The 21,786-nt window shown below is 48.5% G+C and overlaps 1 protein-coding gene across 2 annotated transcripts; it reads right to left on the reverse strand.

Annotated features, from left to right (window-relative positions):
- Positions 1 to 998: 998 nt before the first annotated feature.
- BRI3BP (BRI3 binding protein) lies at positions 999 to 20,792 on the reverse strand. Of its 2 annotated transcripts, XM_084762990.1 has the most exons (4): positions 20,439 to 20,792; positions 9,727 to 9,829; positions 9,462 to 9,536; positions 6,842 to 7,109 (listed from the first exon to the last, which is right to left on the reverse strand). In XM_084762990.1, the coding sequence occupies exons 1-4, from the start codon at positions 20,661 to 20,663 to the stop codon at positions 6,979 to 6,981; spliced, it is 534 nt and encodes a 177-aa protein (XP_084619116.1). In that variant the 5' UTR covers positions 20,664 to 20,792; the 3' UTR covers positions 6,842 to 6,978. The 2 variants fall into 2 exon arrangements, with proteins under 2 accessions (XP_084619115.1, XP_084619116.1); XM_084762989.1 differs by lacking the exon at positions 9,462 to 9,536 and having other exon boundaries at positions 999 to 7,086; positions 20,439 to 20,782.
- Positions 20,793 to 21,786: the final 994 nt, after the last annotated feature.

Consider the following 21,786-nt stretch of genomic DNA (forward strand, 5'->3'; position numbering starts at 1 on the left):
TCTATCAAGCTACCTCCCATCCATAATCCCAAATACTTGTTAATGTTCTTCATCTGTGCTGGATGTTCCATCCACGCTGCCGGCCACGTGTTTCTCCTCCAGCTAACCCATGGCGGCCTTCCTCTCCTCTCTTTAGGTCTCTCTCCTTTCTTCTTTTTATGTGGCAGTCTTTCTTCTTTTCAGAATTCCTTTCTCTCCTAGCCCCACTTATCTCCTGCCCTGCCCCGGAGGGATGGCTTTTTATTAAGTAAAAGTTGGGTCACACAGACAGCAAGCAGTAATTAGCATCAAAATACATCAGACCATCCTCCACCAACAATACATAAATGCATAATTAAGAATAATTTCAAGGCCGGGCGTGGTGGCACACTTAATCCCAACACTCAGGAGGCAGAGGCAGGTGGATTGCTGTGAGTTCAAGGCCAGCCTGGTCTACAAAGCAAGTCCAGGATAGCCATGGCTAACACAGAGAGACCCTGTCTCGAACCCCCCCCCAAAAAGAATAATTTCAAAATAGCCTGGAGTTGTTAAGCACACTTTAAATCCAAGAACTCGGGGTGGGGGTGGAGTAGGGGAGCCGCCAGAGGCAGGTGGGACTCTTTGAGCTCAACATCAGCTAGGTCTACATAGTACGTTCCAGGACAGTCAGCTCCTGTCTCAAAAATAAAATAAAAAATATTAAATATATATATATGAAGATGAGAATAAATAAATATTTTAAGATGGGTCTGGAGAGATGGCACTGGCTGCTCTTATAGATGATCTGATCCGCCTCCCAGCACCCATATGGCAGCATCTGTAACTCCAATTCCAGGGGTTCTGACCCCCCCCCACCTTCTGACCTCCAAGGGCACTAGGGACACACAAGGCACACACATATTCATGCAGGCAAGCTGTTGTACACCCAAGATAAAAAGAAAATGACTCTCTAATTAGGGGGATTACCACAGGTGCCTCACCAAAGAGAAGAAATTCACGCAAGAGTCCAAACAACAAAATTACAGTAAACATTTATTAAGTCATAATATTCACAATGTTTTAATCCAGTTCTTTAGTCAATCTACAACGACTTCTAACATCAAAGCCAGTGATTAATAAATAAGAGGAATGTATCATCACTTTGCAAAAAAATAATTAAGCCTGATGCTCTTTTTCTATATAAGATATTCGTAGAATCAGCTCTCCACCTAAGGTATGCGCACATGCATGTGTGCACACCCCTACACTATGTTCACACAGAATGGCTTTCTAGTGTGTCAAACAAAATACTATATAAAATTTCTAAGCCAGGACATAAAACACGAACTCGATTGTGAAGACATTATCAGTTTATTAAAAAAAAAAAAGATTTTGTAGCTAAGACAGGGAAATAATTATCTCACGGGGATTTAACTGCACAGCAATCACCGCCACAAGAAATTAATTACAGGAGACTCAGAGATTCATCACAGATGTAGATAGGAAAGTGACACAACAGCAAAAGCTTGAAATCTGCCGAGACGCTGGGGCAGAGAGTCAGTCATGCCTTCAGCTGCCACAGCTGTCCGGGTGACAATGCAAACAGTGTGCTTTTTTGTGCCACCGGGACAGAAGAACAGGTTCTCAGTGTCTGTCCTAGCTATGGCGGGATGTCACCAAAGAGCAAAACATGGAAGGATGGCTGAAGGTGGCCGGAGCTAGTCAGGGCATATCAGCAGCAGTTGTCTAGTGACAAAGGTATGGGTTAAAACCTGCAGTATAAATGTGTGTGTGTGTGTGTGTGTGTGTGTGTACGTATATGTATATAGGTATATATATATATTCACAGGTGAGGGGCCCAAAGCCCAAGTACTTAAATGGTCATAAACAAAAAACATTGCAGGATGGTCACAGTCACAGGTTGTTTTGAAAAGCAGCTTGCATGCTAGGAGGGGCAGAGCTCATGAAGCCAGGACCTGAAAGTAAAAAAGGCTGGGAAGGCTGCCCTGGAAATTCTTTGTAGCTGTAGGTGCACCAGCGCTGGCTTTCTGGTTAAATCAGGCAATTCAAAACCCGCTGGGAGGCCAGGCATGGTGGTGCACAACTTTTAATCCCAGCACTTGGGAGACAGAGGTAGGTGGATCTCTGTGAGTTCAAGGGCAGCCTGGGCCAGCCTAGGCTAGAGTGAGACCCTGTCGCCTCTACACTGTAAAGCCTACATCTTTAGATGATGTACTGACTCTTGAACAAGTTGGGTTTGTTTGTTGAGGCAGGATCTTGCCTTGTAGACCAGGATGGCTTTGAACTCACCACCTTCCTGTCTATCTCCAGAGTTCTGGGACTACAACCATGTGTGACCTCCTTGTCATACTATTTCCAAACCACCTGTGAGCAGGCCAGAGTGGCAGGACCACGTGAGCAGAGCTATTCACACTGGCCCTCATGGGTGTGCCAAGGCCATGCTCCCAACCACAGGCTTCCATTGGAGGTTCTCACAAGGTACCTAGGAAAGGCGTGCCCTCCTGGCCACTTCCCTGACAGTCACAAAGGCCATCCTCGGCCCCCATTTCTGCTCATAACCCATGTGACCTGCTGAGCCTCACTTCCACGCTGCCTCTCAGGCTTGTCCCTGGACCACTTTTATGAACAGAAGACCCCATTATGATTCACAAGGCCAGCAGTAAGGACATTCTTTTCCACACTTTATTGCCGGGGTGGGGGGGGGGTGGGGGGGGGGAGTGGGGGGGGAGAAAGCCAAGGCTCAACAAAGGCCCCAAAGGGTGGGAGATTCTGGCAACAAAGGAAAGTGTATTTGTGAAAGGTGCCTGTGTGCTACACTAGAATAGGGAAGAGATCACTCTATAAATACTGTCCAGAGGCTGGGGCTGGGTTAATTTGGTAGAGTGCTTATATAGCACGTATTCCCATCACTACTTAAACCAGGTGTGGCTAGCTGGACTTGGTGGCACACGCCTGTAATCCCAGCACTCAGGGAAGCAGAGGCAGGCAGATCTCTGTGAGCTCAGGGCTAGCCTGGTCTACAAAGAGAGGGAGAAACCCTGTCTCCATAAACCAAAACAGGTATGGTGGCACTCATCTCTAATCCTAGTGGAGGCAGGATCAGGAGGAGTTCAAGGTCATTCTCAGCCAAATAGCCTGTTTGAGTCCAGCCGGGGCTACAAGAGAACCCATCTCAAAACAGAACAGAACAATAGGGCTGGAGAGACTGTCCAGTGGTTAGAGCACTGGCTGTTCTTCCAGAGGACCTAGGTTTGATGTACAGCATCCACATGGCAGCTGACAACTCTCTGTAAATCTAATTCCAGGGGATCTGGCACCCTCTTCTCACCTCTGCAGGCACCAGGCACGTACGTGGTACACAGACATACAAGCAGTCAAAACACACACACACACACACACACACACACACACACACACACACACATATAATAATAAAATATTCAAAATAAAGACCAACACCAAAAAAATCACCAACCCCAATATGCTCACAAGGACCCAGTACTACAGAGACAGCAAATACAGCCTCAATCCCATTCTTGGTAAAGCAAGTACTTAATGTGAGAAAGAACCCATAGGGAATTAACACTGACTTTAAGACAGTTAAAATCCTAACACTATCTTCTTTTCATTTAAAAACATTATATATGGATTTATTGGTGGGGGAGGGGTGGCAAGCCATGGCCCATGTGCAGAGGTCAGAGGAAAATCTGTGGAAGTGGCCTGTCTACTTTTATCCACTGAACCATATTGCCAGCCCCTGACCCTTAGTTATAACAGATCCACAGCAGCTGCCATCAAAATGTTTCTTTATCATGTTTTTCAGCTGAGGAGGAGTTGTACACAGCCCTAAAGATAAGGCATGAAATAAGGTACAAAAATACATCTTTCCACATACAAGAGAGATGGTGGGGAAGGGAGGCGGAAAAGCTGCACACTTCCACGGAATGGAGAGACAAAAAGAAAAAAATCACCACCAGGCATGGTGGCGCACACCTTTAATCCCAGCACTCAGGAGGCAGAGGCAAGTGGATCGCTGTGAGTTCGAGGCCAGCCTGGCCTACAAAGTGAATCCAGGACAGCCAAGGCTACACAGAGAGACCCTGTCTCAAAAAACAAACAAGCAACAAAAAACAAACAAACAAAAGAATACATCCAAGCAAGGTAAAATGTATGCATCAAACACCATCTAAAGTTTTAAAGACAAAAAAGAACTACTACTAGAATTTCAAGTAACATTCTATTCTGACTTGTACATTCTTCCATCCAGAATTGAAGGCATCTTGGGGCTGGACGCTAGAATGCTCTCTTAACATGTAAAGAACATGCTCTATACCAAATACCCGAACACCTCAAGGACTGCATACAATGCGTGTGCTGTCATACACCTGTCATCCTGTACTCAGGAAGTGAAGGCAGGAGGATCAGAAGTTTAAGGCCGGTCTCAGTTACTTAGCAAGTTCAAGACCAGCCTAATATACAAGAGACCCTGTCTCAAATAATAATAATATAATAATAATAATAAGTTAAAATTAAAATGAAGGCATCTTATATTACACACACACACACACACACACACACACACATCAAACTATAAAACTGGCTATAGAACCTACATTTGGGAAAAATAGTTGCAGATTTTTTTTACCTTTTTATTATTATTATTGTTTTAAGACAAGGTCTCAAATGTGTATGTAGCTCTGACTGGCCTGGAACTCACTATATAGACCAGACTGGCCTCAAACTCTGAGCTCTGCCTGCCTCTGGCTCTCATGTGCTACTTCACCTGGCTTCTGGTCTTGCTATGTAACCTTGGCTGACCTGGAATATACTACTTGGACTAGGCTGGCCTCCAAATGGCAGCAATCCTCCTGCCACTGCCTCCTGAATACTGGGACTGCACTCTCAGCTTCAGTGAGCTGACTGTCTAGGGCCTGACTAGGACATCTCAGTGGCCACCACACCAGAGGAACCAAGCAAGGCAAGAGCACAGATGCTTGGCTTTCCAGGGAGACTGCGCCTAAGCCAAAATCTGCAAAGTGGTCCTTTGCTGTGACATGGCCAGACATTTGGAAGGAAAGAGGACATTAGCCATCAATGTGCCCCTCCCCAGCTACTTGCACCCCGTGCTGCATATAGGTTTGTTTACAGTATCTAAACAGTACAGATGGAATGTCTCACACAGAAGTCGTTTGTGGAAAGACTTCCCCAGTATGGGTTCCAGAAGGGAATGAAATTTCAGGTAATGGGAGTCCCATACAGTCACCTCAAGGACAGAGGGCTCTCTCGTACACATCCTCAGAAAGACCCAAATCTGTGTTCCAGATACTTGCAACCAGAGACAGAACTTCACAGACACACGGCACCAGTGCTGGTGTCAGCTGGGTTCCTCCACTAGGGCCCGCCATGAGAAGCGACAGGTGCCTCCACCAAACTGAAGTTGGAACTCAGTGGCCCCAGGGTTCACTGGACAGAGACAACAGCTCCAGAGACAACGGCCGTCCCAGCCACATCCTGCGAAAGCCAGCTTCCTTCCCACAGAATGCTGGCAGAGGGGTGTCACCTCCAGTCTCTGACCTCAGAAGCTAAGCTAAAAGAGCAATGCCCTGGGTGGGCCCCAGACAAAAAGCACCTAAGACACATAATTATAAAAATTTCAGGACAAACAATTCAGATCTCAAGGTGGCTTATGCCTAAGAATGTTCTAGAAGCGATGGAATGAACAATGTTACTGGCCACGAACAGTTCTTTTTCTTCTATTGGTCCTGAGTCAATTAAAAGCAAAGGAAACAATATGCAAATCCGGGCAGAGTCCACCTGCCTACCTGGGCCTCATTGGCAAACAGGGAATGTGAGTTTTGCTGGATTCTAGAATGCTCTTCAGGGCCCACCCAGGAAGTTCTTGGCATCAAACTCCAAAGACATTTTGTAGCCCCATCCATGTATTTTCCTTCTGGGGGTTAGTCAACATTAAAGTCCAAGGGGGAGAAAAAGATTCCAGGATCTATGGGTACCTTCATTCAGAAATTCAACAGACAGGGGTGGGGGTGAGCTGAGCGTCCCCAGCACCATTAAAAAAAAAAAAAAAACAGAAACAGACACAAAGAAACACAAAGACAGAGCTCACAGGGTCCGTAGGACCTGAAGCTCAAGTGTCCACAGTAATGAGAGACAACACTCGTTAACCAAGTCTCCACCAACCCCAAGCGACATAAAGTAAAGATCACATGTGGGAGGAGGAAGATATCGCACACAGTGCTCACCCACCAGCCAATTTAAGCGTCCTTAAAAACGTCAAGTGCTCCTTTCAAAGTTCTGATAAACTTGACTTCATCTGCCTTTATTTAAAAACCTTACAAAAAGATGTACTTCAATGTTTGGGGGGAGGGAGGGAATCAACTTTATGTTCTATGCACAGATAAACTTATCTGACTACATGGCTAAAGGGTTATACCCATTGTTTTAAAAGATATGTTTTCCCACTAGCAACGCTCTAAGTTCTACACAAGTTGGTTCTTCTCCGATGGGTCCTACGTTGGACACACAGTGGGAAATACCAGGCGTGGCATTCTTGTTCAGTTTATTGGGAGGGTTGGGGTTTGGTGGGACTGCCGGCTGTTATCTTTTCGTTGTCTTCTGACATCCCCCAACTGGCACCCTTGGAGGGACAGGCAGCTGACCTTCACTTGTCCTTGGAGCGATCGAGGTTCTCCAGCACCCTGTTGAGACGTATGTTGAGCAATCTCACCTGGTTCTCCAGGTGTTCCAGCTTCTCCTCCACACTGGGGCTGCCGAGGCCCCCGGGGCTGCCTCGCCAGTAGCCCATGGGCCCCGTCATGAAGTAGATGGCCACTACGAGGCAGAGCGGCAGGACGGCGTTCTCAGGCTCGCCCTCGTACTTATGCAGGATATACACACAGGACATAGAGAACAGGATGACGCGCACGAGCCAGAAGAAGCGGCCAAACACCAGGTGCAGGAGGCTGAAGGTGAAGCCCAAGGTCAGAGACAGGAACCAGTAGGCCAGGAGAACCACACCGACCAGCACCAGGGCCCGGGTGGGACTGTTGGACACGGAGGCTGGACTGAAGTACTGTGACAGGTTGGACACTGTGAAACAGAGGACAGGGCCAGTTAGTCCCAAGGGCTCAAGACCTTCTCTGAAAGCGGGTGCAACAGCGGAGCTCAGGAGCTAAGGCCTATGGACTCCTGCCAAAACCCACACAATGAAAGCAAAAATAAGCAACCACTTGGGCCTCCAAACTAGCTGAGGAGGCTCAAGGGTGCCTCAGGATGGTTTGTCACGTCTTGAATTTAAAACACCTTTTGTGAGGGCTGGAGAGATGGCTCAGCGGTTAAAAGCACTGGCTATTCTTGCCGAGGACTCAGGTTGGTTTCCAGCAACCACATGGTGGTTTACAACCATCTGTAACTCCAGTTCCAGGGGATTGGCTGACAAATCCTCAAGGATTGCATACATGCGGTGCATGGTTGTACATGAAGACAAAAACACCCATAACACATAAAAACAAATAATAAATCTCAAAAAAATAAGTTTTATGCACCAGTTGCAGTGGCACATACCTGTAATCCCAGCACTGGGGAGGCAGAGGCAGGCAGATCTCTGTGAGCTGGGAGGCTAGCCTGGTCTACAGAGTTCCAGGACAGCCAAGACTACACAGAGAAACCTATTTTTATTAAAAATGGTGCTGGAGTTTGAACTCAAGTCCTTGTGTTTGCAAGGAGCTATCTCCTCAGGCTGCTCACAATGGCCATATCTGTCATCCCAGCACTTTGGGGAGCTGAGGCAGGAGGATCAGGAATTCAGTCAAGCAGGGCATGGTGACCCATGCCTTTAATCCCAGCACTCAGGAAGTAGAGGCAGGAGGATTGTTGTGAATTCGAGGCCAGCCTGGTCTACAAAGTGAGTCCAGGACAGCCAGGGCTACACAGAAAAACCCTGTCTTGAAAAACAAAACAAAACAAAAAAAGGAATTCAAAATCATTTGAGGCTGGTGTGGAGTACAGGTGACCCTGTCTCAAAACCAAACCAAATTATAACCACAAAAACAAAAATAACAGCAAATCAGAAACAGTAAAATTGATTTCAGAAACTTTGAGGTGGTGGTGGTGGATCCTCAAGTAGACCAGGCTGGCCTTGAACTCACATCTGCCTGTTTCTGAGTATGAGAATTAAAGGCATGGGCCACCATGCCAGGCTAAGTTTCACCAATTTCTTTTCTCAGAAACATGACCAATAGAAGACTTCTATTTTCATATACCTCAAAGCTTATCAAACTGATCTGAGGGGGGGAGGCGTGTCTCCTTGTAACTAACACTCTGGAAAAAAAAAAAAACAATCAGGAAGGAACCGCTTGGCAACTGTGAGCAGCCACCTTGAATAAGGTTTCTGGCAGGCAGCGCTCACACTCCTGGTTCTGAGCTTGAGTCACAGTTCCCAAGGCCTTAGGGTATCCGTCCTGCAGTTTATCAAAGCCAAGAGGGAAACTCACACCACAGAAACAAGGTATTTCGCTGGGCATGGTGGTGCACGCCTTTAATTCCAGCATTTGGGAGGCAAGAGGCAGGTGGATTGCTGTGAGTTCCAAGACAGCCTGGTCTACAAAAAGAGTTCCAGGACAGCCAGGGCTATTACACGGAGGAACCCTGTCTCAAAAGAAAAAAGAAAAAAAGAAAAAGAAAGAAAGAAAAGAAAAAGAAAAAGAAAAAAAGAAACAAAATATTTCACCTCCTCCACCAGCGGCCCTCAGGCGACTGCCCCTGACCAAGTCTCCTCAGTGATGCCTGGTGTCCAGTAACTATCCCACTCTGCAGTTTCCCAGCCCAGGCTACATGCAATTCCTTGCAATCAGGTTTATCTCTATAGGCTCGCTGCCCAGGGATGGCAACCAGGAGCTGCACGATCCCAGTAGGTGACGGCTGAGGGAGCCTCGCAGGATTGCACACAGTTGCAGCGTTTGGGGACATGTTGACTCAGCTCAGTCCCAAGGAGGCTGCATGCCACCCGGCCTCCTCTGAGAGCCACATCTCTGCCTCTGAATAGCAAGGTGGCACGGCCTGGTGTGAGGCCTTTTGAAGGTCACACTCAGTGACTCAAGGCTGGGAGTGAGTTCAGTGGGAAAGAGCTGACCGCAGCGGGGATGTGTGGGCCCCATCTGTGCAGCGTTGGCTCCATCTGTAAAGAAGGGGGCCCAGGACTAACCCATTTGGAGAGGCTCGTGGTACAAAGCTATATCCATCTTCCTGTCTGTCACAACTGACCCCTGTACTCCAGGTAGCTGACGATCATTAGACGGTGAAGTACATCAATCTGTTCCCGAGGCCAAAAGGCCAAGGCCAGGGCCAGGCTCCCGAAGTATGCTTTCCCTCACTCCTTCCCTCATGCTTTTCTCTCTACTGACTGACTGCCTTTGTCTTTGGCTGTGCTAAAGCACAGCTCTGAGGATGAAGGCTCTGAGGAGCACCTTTCTGGCCCCTCTTGGCTTCTGGGGACTCCAGACAGCCTATGGCATCATCACTACAGGCTCTGCTTCCACGATCTGCACAGCCTTTGAAGTGTCATGGACCCTATGTTCAGCTATTAAAGGTAAAATACCTCTTCCTACCTGCTCCATCCCCTGAGGCCTCTCATACACACTCAGCTAGAAGCAATGGAGACACCTTACACAGTGAGGCTATACCCCCAGAAACACACAACACAACACCCTGCACAACCACCCCCATACCTACCATCAAGTCCAAGAACTTCTAAGAGCTCCATCCAAACTTTCCATAACGTCTCTATGAACATGTCCACGCCCTGTACAAACCGCTCAGTCAGCCTGGACAGTAACTGCAGGGATGAGAAGACAGAAGACAGTAAGAAATCGGCCAATACACCATCGTCCCAACCCACTCAAGGCACCTCAACAGAAAGACCAGGAGTTGTCTCACACGCAGTCTATGGTCACTTGATGAACAAGACGTAATAGCCGATCCACCACCACGTAGAACGTGGAAAGCCCCTCCTCTACACACACCCTCAAAACACGTGCGCTGGGGGTGAGGTGGCTATACCACAAAGTGGCCGCACTGCACTTGCCATTTTTCCTACTGTTCTGCTCATTTTTGGTCTGGGTATCTGCTTCCTCTGCCTAGGAGGCTCTGTCCTCAAGATGCTTCCCAGGGCAGCTGGCTCTCTAAAGGACCAACGCTGAAGCCTGAGACTATGCAGCAAGGGCTCCTGCTCTGTCGACGGCCTCAGGAGTTCCCTTAGCAGGGACTGGAGAGACGGCTCAGAGGTTAAGAGCACTTGCGGTTCTTCCAGGGGTCCTGAGTTCAATTCCCAGCAACCACATGGTGGGTGGCTTTCAACCATCTGTAATATGATTTAATGCTGTCTTCTGGTGTACATGAAGACAGTGTACTCATATACATAAAATAAATAAATCTTTTTTTTTTTTTTTTAAGTTTCATTAGCTCTCCGGGTGATTTGGAAAAGCCAGTAGACCAGAAAATCAGGAATTCAAGCTCCTGCCTGATTTCCTCATGTCTTCTTTTGAATAACTGGTTGTACTGGCTAGTTTCGTGTCAACTTGGCACAAACTAGTATCATCAGAGAGGAGGGAGCCTCAGTGGAGAAAATGCCTCCCGAAGATCCAGCTGTAGGCAAGCCTATAGGGCATTTTCTTAATTAGTGATTGCTGGGGAGGGCCCAGCCCTTTGTGGGTGGTGACACCCCTGGGCTGGTTGGTGGTCCTGGGTTCTATAAAGAAGCAGGCTGAACAAGCCATGGGGAGCAAGCCAGTAAGCAGCACCCCTCCATGGCCTCTGCATCAGCTCCTGCCTTCAGTTTCCTGCCATGCTTGAGTTCCTGTCCTGACTTCCTTCAATGCCGAACCCTGGTATGAAAGCACAAGCCAATTAAATGTTTTCCTCCCAAGATGCTTTGGTTATGGTGTCTCACCACAGCATTATTAACCCTGATTAGGATAGTGATAATATACACACCTAAGCATAAAACTCAAAACCAGGGCTGGGGACGGAAGTCAGGGGATAATGTTTTCTTAGCATGCGTAAAATCCTGAGTTCAGTCCCCAGCAACACCTACACGGGACAGCTCAAACAGCCTGCAACCCGAGTTCCACGGGCCTCTGATGCCTTTATCTGTGCACACAAGTACACACACATATAATTTTTTTTTAAATCCTGAAAAAAGCCGAGCATAGTGGTGCTTGCCTTTAATCCTAGTGCTAGAGAACAAAAGTAGGTGGATCTCTGTGAGTTCAAAACCAGCCTGGTCCACGTATACACAGTGAGCCAGAGCTTGTATATTGAGACCGTGTTTCAAGAAACAAAAAAACAAAACAAAACAAAAACAAAAACCAAGAGAAAAGAAAGAAAAAAATCACAAGAAAGGAAGGAGGGAAGGAAAGAGGAAGAAGAGAGAGAAAGAAGAAGAGAGGCAGCAGCAGTACAATTTTCGATGGCACCAGCTGCCTGGGAGGCACTGTGCATGAGTTGTTTTAGGATAAGCTACATGCTGGACCTTCCAGGCCTTGGTTTTCCCAGCTGGAAAATGGGACCAAGAGAGGATTCAACATAAGCCGTTGAAGAGGCTCTATATGGTAGCAGGTCACCTGGCCCACTGCAAGTGGCTGCTGCACTTGTCCACTCAAACCAGTGAGTGACAGGATAACAAGGAAGGGCTCCTGGGAGAACAATCCAGACCAGAGGTTCTTTCTCAGGCTGTGAAGTGGCCAGGAAAGAGAGGACATGCTAGGGCAGGTCCCCCATCCATGAACATGCAGGTCCCTCTGGCAAAGCTAGACATGGAAGGAGACCCAGCGACTTCATGGAAATGATTGGATTTGGCTGTGTTCTCCTCAATTTGAATGTGAAATCCCTAGTCCCCGAGGAGGGAATGTTTGAAGACAGACAGGGTCTTTAAAGAAGTACTTTGGCTACAATGAGACCACTAGGGTAGGCCAAGTGCAAGAGGGCAGAGGTCCTTACAAGGCAGTGTGTGGGAAGGCTTGTCATCCCAGCTACTCAGGAGGCTGAGGCAGGTGTGTGTGGAAGGGGGTGGGGGGGAGGGGGTGTCTCTGCCAACACCAGGGCTGGCAGGATGATGATCCAATGATCCAGTGATGCACATGAGGCAAGCTCAGCAGAACTCATTAGCCAGTGCAGGTTCTAACTTCTAGAGTCTGACTTTTACACATAGTTAAGTACAGCACAATTTGATAAAGTTGCCAGGTGCCAGCTGTGGTGGTTGGTGCACATGCCTTTAATCCCAGCACTCGGGGAGACAGAGGCAAGTGGATCACTGTGAGTTCAAGGCCAGCCTGGTCTACAAAGCCAGTCCAGAACACCCAGGGTGACACAGAGAGACTCTGTCTGGAAAAAAACCAAAAGCAATCCCATGTGCACAAGGAAGTATAATACGTGCATCAAAACCATTATCAAAGCACAGGTCACTTCTTCTATGATGATGGGTTCCATAGAAGGCCTTCGTGGGGTATCTATTTTTTTCTTTTTGGTTTTTGGAGGCAGGGTTTCTCTGTGTAGCCTTGGCTGTCCTGGAACTCAGAGATCCTGCCTCTGCCTCCCCACATGCAGGGATTAATAAAGTTGTATGCCATCAACACCCAGTATGTGTGTTTTCTTAAGGGCCTAGGGGAGGAGCTGGTGTGGTCTCCGTCATACAGCTAGCACAGAGGTCATCTGGGTTACCAACCACCTCTGGTCCTGTTTGGGGGAGCCTGGGGGAGCTTCTGGCCATATAGATAATATGGGGACAGTCTAGACTGTTTAACCATCTCCAGTCCTGGCTGTGGGAACTTTCGGGGAGCCAAGTATGGCCTGGCCTTGCACCCTAACACCTCATTCCCAGGCCTCTGGGCAGAAAACAGGCTATATATCTCTTCTCTTGAAAAGACAACCCCTGAATGTTTAACATTCCTTAGTGTTTATCTATGAGCACAAGGACCTTTGTGCTCCCAAACAGGCAGGAAGACTGCAAGTTCAAGGCCTGCCTTAGGCTAAAGAATGAGCCCAAAGCCAACCAGGACATCTTAGTGAGACCCCTCACCTCAAAATAAAAAGTCTGGGGGTATAGCTCAATGGTAGAATGTTTGCCTAGCATGCATGAGGCCTTGGGTTTAATTACAAAAACAAACAAACAAAAAGCCGGGTGGTGGTGGCATATGCCTTTAATGCCAGCATTTGGGAGGCAGAGGCAGGAGGATTTCTGTGAGTTCGAGGCCAGTCAGGTGTACAGAGCGAGATCTAGGACAGCCAGGGCTGCACGGAGAGACCCTGCCCCCAAAAACAAAATGAGAGAGAGAGAGAACATCAGAGACACACAGATCAGAGGACAGCCACTAGAACAGAGAGTGAAGGGGGCCTGCAGGCACATTCTAGGGTTCAGGGGAAGGCAGCCTACCAGATCACTGACCTCAGGTTTCCAGCTTCAAACCAGTGATAACTGGGTTCCTGGTGAGTGACAGCCAAGTCCAGAGCCCCAAGGCAGAGCCAGCAGATACCAGGTGAGAGAGCTGTCCCACATCAGGGCTCCAAATTCGGGGGAAGTGGGGGGGGAGGGGAAAGGGGAGGAAATACCAATATGGCCCTGTGACTATGTGACTGGCCAAAACAGGGGTAGAGCAGGCTGTCAGGAAATGAGGTGTCATCGCCACTAAGCAAAACAAGTAGAAAGAAAATAATAAAAATAAGCATTGCTTATTGTGGGGCGAAGCATGCATGAGGAGGTAGGACAATTCTGGAATGGGGTTCTCTCCTCCCACTTTTTTGTGGGTTCTGGGGACTGAACTCCGTTCACCCGGCATGCATAGCAAGCACCTGTACCCACTGGGCCACCTCTCAAAAACAACTTTCTTTTCTTTTTCTTCTATTCTATTTACTATGTATACAGTGTTCTGCCTGCATGTATGCCTGCACACCAGAAGAGGGCACCAGATCTCACTATAGATGGTTATGAGCCACCATGTGGTTGCTGGGAATTGAACTCAGGACCTTTGGAAAAACAGCCAGGGCTCTCTACCTCTGAGCCATCTCGCTAGCCCTCAAATGGTGTTTAATAAAATGTAAAAAGATGTGTATGATGCACTTGTAGAGAAACAGAAAATATATGAGCAATAGGTAAAGGCAGCCGAGCATCTTTGCTTTCTATTCTTTCAACTTTTCAGTATTTTGAAATTTTATTTAAAAGAAAAGAAAAAAAGGGAAAAAAAGAAAGAGAAAATGAGAGAAGGGAGACGGCTCAGTAGGTAAAGAGACTTACTACTCTGCCTGAAACAACCTGTTTGTTCCCCATGGAGAGACACCCCCACAAGCTGTCCTCTGACCTTCACACAAACACTGACATGGATATGCATGTGAGCATGTGTGCATGTGTACATGCACACACACACAAGTAAATAAGTAAATAAATAAATATGAAAAAGAAAACATGTTCAAGAGGAGACATGGTATTTGTTGGTGGTGTCACCATGAGTGCCCACGCCTCATTTGTCAGCTCACACCCTTTGTGAAATCTGTGAAGGCGTCAACTCAATGATCTTCAATAAAGCTGCTCAAATGATTACGGTGGGAGACAAAAAGACCAGGGAAGTGTCAGTTATTTTCCTCAAAATACCTCCCTGCGAGCAGCCACAGAGGAAATGTTCTATAAAAACAGAACAGACCAACTGTTCAACTGAAGACAAGCACAGGGAAACCAAGCAGAGGCCCTAGAAAAGACAGGACCAGGGCACTTAGAGCCGCAGAACCAGACTTTACACGGTGCAGCTCGTGGACAACAGGAATGGAGCCTCCAATGAGTAAGTGCACTTGCTGCTCTTGCATAGAACATGTTCAGACGTCAGCACCCACATCAAGCAGCTCACAGTCACAAACCTGTAACTCCAGATCTAGGGCATCTAGCGCCTCTCCTGGCCACTGTGGGTATCTGCACTCATATGTACATACACACACACACACACACACACACACACACACACACACACACACACACACGAAAATATCCAGGCAGTAGCGGCTCATGCCTTTAATCCCGACACTCAGAAGGCAGTGGCAAGTGAATCTCTGAATTCTAGGCCAATCTGGACTACACAGAGAAACCATATCTCGTAAAACCAAAAATAATAGCAATAGTAATAACAATAATTCCTTTTTTAAAATTACCCCATCCTTTTTTTTCCTTTTTATTTTTCAATACATGGTATTATGTAGGCCAGGATGGTTTCAATTCACTGTATAGCTGAAGCTGACCTTGAACCATTGATCCTCCCGCCTCCACTTCCCCAGAGCCAGGATTACAGGTGGTACAGGACCAGCCTGACAACAGATCCGCTTCTAACATCTACAGAGGAAGCTGTCTGTGTGCACACGCAACAGCTTGCATGGAAAGGTCTTGCTTCAAGTCCCCTTTGGAGGGACACACTGCAGTGGACTCCATCACACACAGCCTTTGCTCCCTTCAAAAGCAGTCAAGCAGTGTCGGGTCCCCCTTCTGTGAACAATCCAAACAGGAAAGTGTGTAGAGATGAGGGACTAGCGCCTGGCTGTGGTAGAGGACAACAATTGACTGCTTGGTCAACAGTGAGTTTCCTTTGGGGGCCATGGGAACTTCTGAAGCTAGAAGCAATGGGTATGCAACCCTGTGAACATGCTTGTGGCTACTGAACTGAGTGAAAACAGTAAAATGTGGGTCTGTGTGTATTTTATTACCATAATTAGAAAAAAAAGTAAGAGACTAGAGGTATAGCTGGGTTGGTAGCCTGCTTGCCTAACATTCATGGAGCCCTGGGTTTGATCCCAAGCATGCCATAAGCTGGGTTGGTGGCTCAGGCCTGAAAACCCACCACTTAGAAGCTGGTAAGTAGAGTCGGGGGCGGGGTGTGGTGGCACACATGTCAGGAGTTCAAAGCCAGCCTAGATTCAGGAGACCCTGCCTTTAAGGAAACAAGAAAAAAAAAAAAAAAAAAGGAAATGGTTCAGTGGGTAAGAAGACTTGATGGGTAAGCAAGCACTGGTATATTCCTGTAACAACAGTGTTATAGGAGTGGAGACAGGAGCATTGCTGTGGCTAGCCTAGCTTCAGGTTCAGTGAGACCTTGTTTCACGGGAATAAAGCAGAGAGTGACAGAGAAGACCAATTAAAGTCCTCCTCTGAGCCCAGCATGGTGGCGCACGCTTGTATTCCCAGCACTTGGGAGGCAGAGGCAGGTGGATCTCTGGGAGTTCAAGACCAGCCTGGTCTACAAAGCGAGTCTAAGACAGCCAGGGCTGTTACACAGAGAAAAACCTAACTCGAGAAAAGGAAAAAAAAAAAAAGTCCTCCTCCAGCCTCTGTGAGAACAGGCTTGTGCACCCACACATATGCACACTAAAAATGGGGGATGGGGGGCATGTTAGCCCTTGCCAGTGACCCCAGAACTGTGCAGGCTGAGGCAGGAGGATGATGAGTCCAAGGCCAGAATGAATACATAGCAAGACTCCACCTCAAAAATTAAAAGAAAAGGAAGCGAAATCCTTCATGTGAAATACAAGGGAGCGGAGATTTCGTGGGCAGTGAAGAGAAAGATGATCTAAGAGTATATATAATTATATTATTCAAAAATGGTGGAGCCAGGAAGGAAGTAACTCAGTAATATGGTGGCTGAGATTCTTTTCTTTTTGGTTTTCCAAGACAGGGTTTCTCTGCATAGCCCTGGCTGTCCTAGACTAAATCTGTAGACCAGGCTGGCTTCAAACTCACAACAATCCTCCCATCTGCCTCTGCCTCCCGAGTGCTGGGATTAAAGGCGTGAGCCACCACACCCAGCAGATGTTTAGGGATGGCTTTTAAGAAATAACTTAAGTGCATGTATGTCTTTGACCATGTGGGTGAACTCAGGTCATCAGGCTTGGTGAAAAGCCACCTATACCTGCTGAGCCATCTCACCTGTCCTCATGGGTGGTTTTTATAGTGTCTGTGGGCCAGTGATGTCCTACAGAGGGGAAAATACAACTTGAAAGAAAAACTCTGTGTGTGTGTGTGTGTGTGTACACTCCACCTGTGAAGGTCAGAGGACAACGCACAGGAGTCAGTTCTCTCCTTCCAGCATTTGGCCACTGGGGAAGGAAGGAACTCAAGGCTTTTACTGGCAAGCACATTTGCACCTTCACCCACTGAGCCATCATCTGGGTCCTCAGTTGATTTTAACTAAAGGAAAAGCCTGCTGTGTAGCTTTGACAGCCCTAGGCTTACTAATTAGAATCAAAACAGCCTTGGGTGTGAGGATGTTTTCAAAAAGTCTGTTTCCCAGGCATGATGGTGATAGGCCACATCTTTAAGTCCAGCACTCCAGACACAAAGACAGAGCTCTGAATTTGAAGCCAGCCTGGTCTATATAGTGAGTTTCCAGACCAGCCAGGGCTACATAGTGAGACCCAGTCTGAAAAAAAAGAAAAGAAAAAAGAAAGCAAAAAAAGGGTGGACAGCACTCAGAGAGGCAGAGGCAGGCGGATCTTTGTGAGTTCAAGGCCAGACTGGTCTACAAGTCCAAGACAGCCAAGGCTACACAGAGAAACCCTGTCTCAAAAGAGAGGGAAGGAGAAAGGGAGGGAGGGAGGGAGGGAGGGAGGGAGGGAGGGAGGGAGGGAGGGACAGAACGTCCTCTATATTCTAATCAGATTTTACTGAAATAAGCCTTGTGAAGATGGTGTGGGTTTGAACTGCCATAGCTCTGAGTACTGGTGCTGTTTTTTGTTTGTTTGTTTGTTTGTTTTGTTTTTTAATTAGTTTTGTTGTGCTGGGTTTTGGGGGGGGTTATTTGTGGGTTTTTTGCTTTGTTTCATGTTTTTGTTTTTTTGAGACGGGATTTCTCTGTGTAGTCCTGGCTGTCCTGGAACTGGCTCTGTTGATCAGGGTGGCCTCAAGATCTACCTGCCTCTGCCTCCTGAGTCGTGGAATTAAGGACGTGCAGCACTGCCTCCTGGCCAGGACTATGGTTCTGACCACCTCTCTGTGTCTCATTTGGACAGAAGAGAGAATCTGGGGAATGGGTTGGGATTGGGTTGTAGACCCTACACACTGAACACTTGCTTGTCGGTATGGGAAATGCTTACATACGAGAGGGCTTTGTCTAACGGGAGGGTAAGAACTCCTTCCTTCATTTGAACATTATTAAGGAGAGTGGGGCTCCAGTGTTAGCCTGAGTGCCCAGCATGCTCAAGGTTGTGGGCTCAGTCCTCAGCACCCAAAAATACTGATATGTAACTATTATACAGTTGGTACATGAATGTTAGTAATAGCAGTTTTCAAACCAGCCATAAAGGTGGCTGGAAGGATGGGCCAGTAGTTAAAATTTCATGCTGCTGCAACCCAAGACCCAAGTTTTGTTCCCAGTACCCATGTCAAACTGCTCACAAATGCCTGTAACTCCACATCCAGGGCATCTGATGCTCTCTTCTGCTTTCTGTAGGCAACTGCTCTCATGTGTATAAACACATACAACCACCAGAATACACCTAACAAAAAATAAAAACACAGCCAGGCTTGGTTGCACATACCTTTAATCTCAGCACTCCGGAAACAGAGGCAGGTGGATCTCTTCTGAGTTAGAGACCAGCCTGGTCTATGTAGAGAGATCCTGTCTCAGGGTTTTTTGTTTGTTTGTGTTTTGTTTTTCGAGACAGGGTTTCTCTGTGTAGCCTTGGCTGTCCTGGACTCACTTTGTAGACCAGGCTGGCATCCTGTCTCAAGTTCTTAATGTTTTCCCTCATGCGAAGGACCAATAAACTTTCTTTTACGTCTTAAACTTCTAAATATTCACAGCAAAGCTAAGCAATGTTCAATTAAATTACCCTACGGCCAAGATACCAAGAGGGAGCTTTAAAGAGCCATGATTCTGGACCAGAAAGGAACCAGCTACATGGACAAATCTTAACAAAAGAACTATTGTGTGTGGAAGGTTTGGGGGAGATGGCTCAAAACTTTAATCCCAGCACAGGCAGGTGGATCAATGTGAGTTTGAGGCCAGCCTGGGGCACAAAGCAAGTCCAGGAGAGCCAAGGCTACACAGAGAAACCCTGTCTTGAGGGGGGGCGGGGGTGTGGAAAACTATTGTTGCCATCCCCACTTAACAGAGAAACTGAGGTTTAAAGAAGTGAAGCCAGGGCCAGGCAAGATAGCTCAGCCTCTTAAGGTGTTTGCCACCAGGCTTGATGACCACATATGGATTCTCAAGACCCACATGGTGGAAGCAGAGAATTTTAAAGATGCCTTAAAGCTGTCTCTGGACTTCTCACATATACATGTGCACGCAGGCAATCAGCAAACTAAAAATAATAAGTATTTAAAAGTAAAGTCCTGCAGGGCAGGTGGTGGTGCTCACTTTTAATCCCAGCACTCAGGAAGCAGAGGAGGGAGGGTCTCAGTGAGTTAGAGGCCAGCCTGATCTACAGAGTGAGTTCCAGGTCAGCCAGGGCTGTTCACAGAAAAACCGTCTCGAAAAACCAAAACCAGAAAAAAAAAAAAAAAAGGCACTGGGGCTAGGGGAAATGGCTCAGCCGATAAAGAGCTTCCGGTGCCGGTGCAAGCATGTGGACCAGGGTTCCAGAATAAGAACCTGGGTTCAAGCATAAGGATCTGAGTTCAATAACAAGGACGTTCGTAATCCCGGTGCTGGGGAGATGGAAGCAAGATCCTAGTAGTCCACTGGCCAGCCAGCCTGGCCTAACCATCAAACTTCAGGGCAATAAAGGGGAACTTGTCTCAAAAGACAAAGGTGGATGGTTCTTGAGGTTGAATACCCGAGTCTGACCTCTGGACTTCACACTTAAACACACCAAGTGAGCTATGGGCCTACTTCTTATCCGGCTGGAAACAGGGAGCGGCCCAAGTAGGACCCAAAGTTCTCTGGACTCTACAACCCCAAGGCCAGAGACCAGGAAACGAGAGGAAGGCAAAAAAGAACCCGCGTGCATCTTGACTTCTCTTTTCTCAGCACCGTGCACCCGAAGTAGGCGCCAAGGTGGAAGGGGGAGCTCCTTGGTGGAGGGGCTCATCCTGGTCCGGGAGACCCTAGGCTCCCAAGCTAAACCAAAGGCTCCAACCGAGAGGTGCCCCATTCCCACCCCAACACACACAGTAGGCGCTCAGGTTGCCAAAGCAATAGCTCAGACCCCATCGCTCCTTGGAAAGGAGGACTCGGCCCAGATATCTCTGAGGCAAGGGGTGTAAGGCCCTTGGGGCCCGGCCGCGCGGGGACCCGGCAGTCCCCAGTGCCTGGCTCATAGTGGGCGACCGTTGAGACGCGGCGGGTAAGCGGTCGGGCGTCACGCGCTCCCGTGGCCCGGGCTGCAGCAAGCCGCGATCGTCCCCAGCCCCGGGTGCCCCCTCCCCCCCGCAACGGTCTCCCAGTCCCGCAAGGTGACCGCGGCGCGCCGCCCACCTTCTGAGCCGCGCGCACGTTGTCCTCTCCGAAGAGGCTGCTCACGCTCTGGGAGAAGCTGCTGGCCGCGCGCCGGTGGCTGTTCTTGTCCGCAGCCCCGCGACCACGAGCCCCCTGCGCTCCAGGGGCCACCAGCACCAGCAGCAGCAGCGCCAGCAGCAGAACCGGCAGCAGCACCCGCAGCCCGACCCGGGCCGGGGACTCCTGGGACGCGCGCGCGCCCATGCTTGGCCACGGGAGGAGGGTCGCGGGGCTGAAGAGGGGTAGGGGGGGGAGAAGGCGGAGCACACGGCCACCTAGGGCTCCCGGCCGCACCGCGTGGGCGCGCCGTCGCCCCGCCCTGCCTTGCAGCCCCGCCCCGCCCACACACGAAGCCCCGCCTCCAGCCGGCTGACACCCCCACCCCCACCCCCTCGGGGGCGCCTCTCCTGTACCCTTGCTGCTGTTACTATCAACTCTGCTGTGCGCCGCAGCTCATGCGGGGCTTGATTGCAAAGGCTCTTTCCTAGTCTGGGCCAGGTCCTTGCAAGTTTTTGGAAAATCAAAGGGCAGGTGTGAGTCACCTCGGCGCACCCCAAAAGCAGGCCTTGCGGGACACGCGTTCTTTCGTTCTCAGGCCCCTCCTGCACGAGTGGCATTTCCTAGCCACAAAGTGGTTGGAGAGGGGACGTTGGCAAGCTAACGTGAGAAGAGGTAGCGGGAGAAGCGGTTTGGCTTTGTGCTGCCCCTTTAAAGGATTTGATGGGATTCGTTAAAAGAGGCTGGGACAGGGAGGGTGCCTAGAGTTGGTCCCGCCAGTTAATTCTGGTGTCAGGAAGTACCCGCGCCACCTCTAGGCGACTCTAGGGCACAAAAAGTCCAAATTGACAGGAGTTATAAGGATGAGAGGAACTTACAATCCAAAATTCAGGGCTTCCTACAACAAAAGCTACTGGGCTTTTTATAGATGAACCGCGTATCATGGCAGGCAAGAGGACCAGAGGACTACAGGTTTGAAAGATTTAAGAATCATGGTAAACATATTGCAGGCACGGTGGTGCGTGCCTGTAAGTCGAACCCTGGAGAGGCTGAGTAAGCGAGGAAGGATGGTCAATTCTGGCCAGCCTAAATTATACCCTGAGTCCTAGGACAGCCTTCCCTAAACAATAGGACCCTGTCTCAAAAAATAAGGTGAAAGCCGGGCGTGGTGGCGCATGCCTTTAATCCCAGCACTCGGGAGGGATCGCTGTGAGTTCAAGGCCAGCCTGGTCTACAAAGTGAGTCCAGGACAGCCAAGGCTACACAGAGAAACTCTGTCTCGACAAACATAATAATAATAATAATAATAATAATAATAATAATAATAATA

Source organism: Acomys minous (genome assembly GCF_964271855.1).
Source record: "Acomys minous genome assembly, chromosome: 16".
Lineage (NCBI taxonomy): Eukaryota > Metazoa > Chordata > Mammalia > Rodentia > Muridae > Acomys > Acomys minous.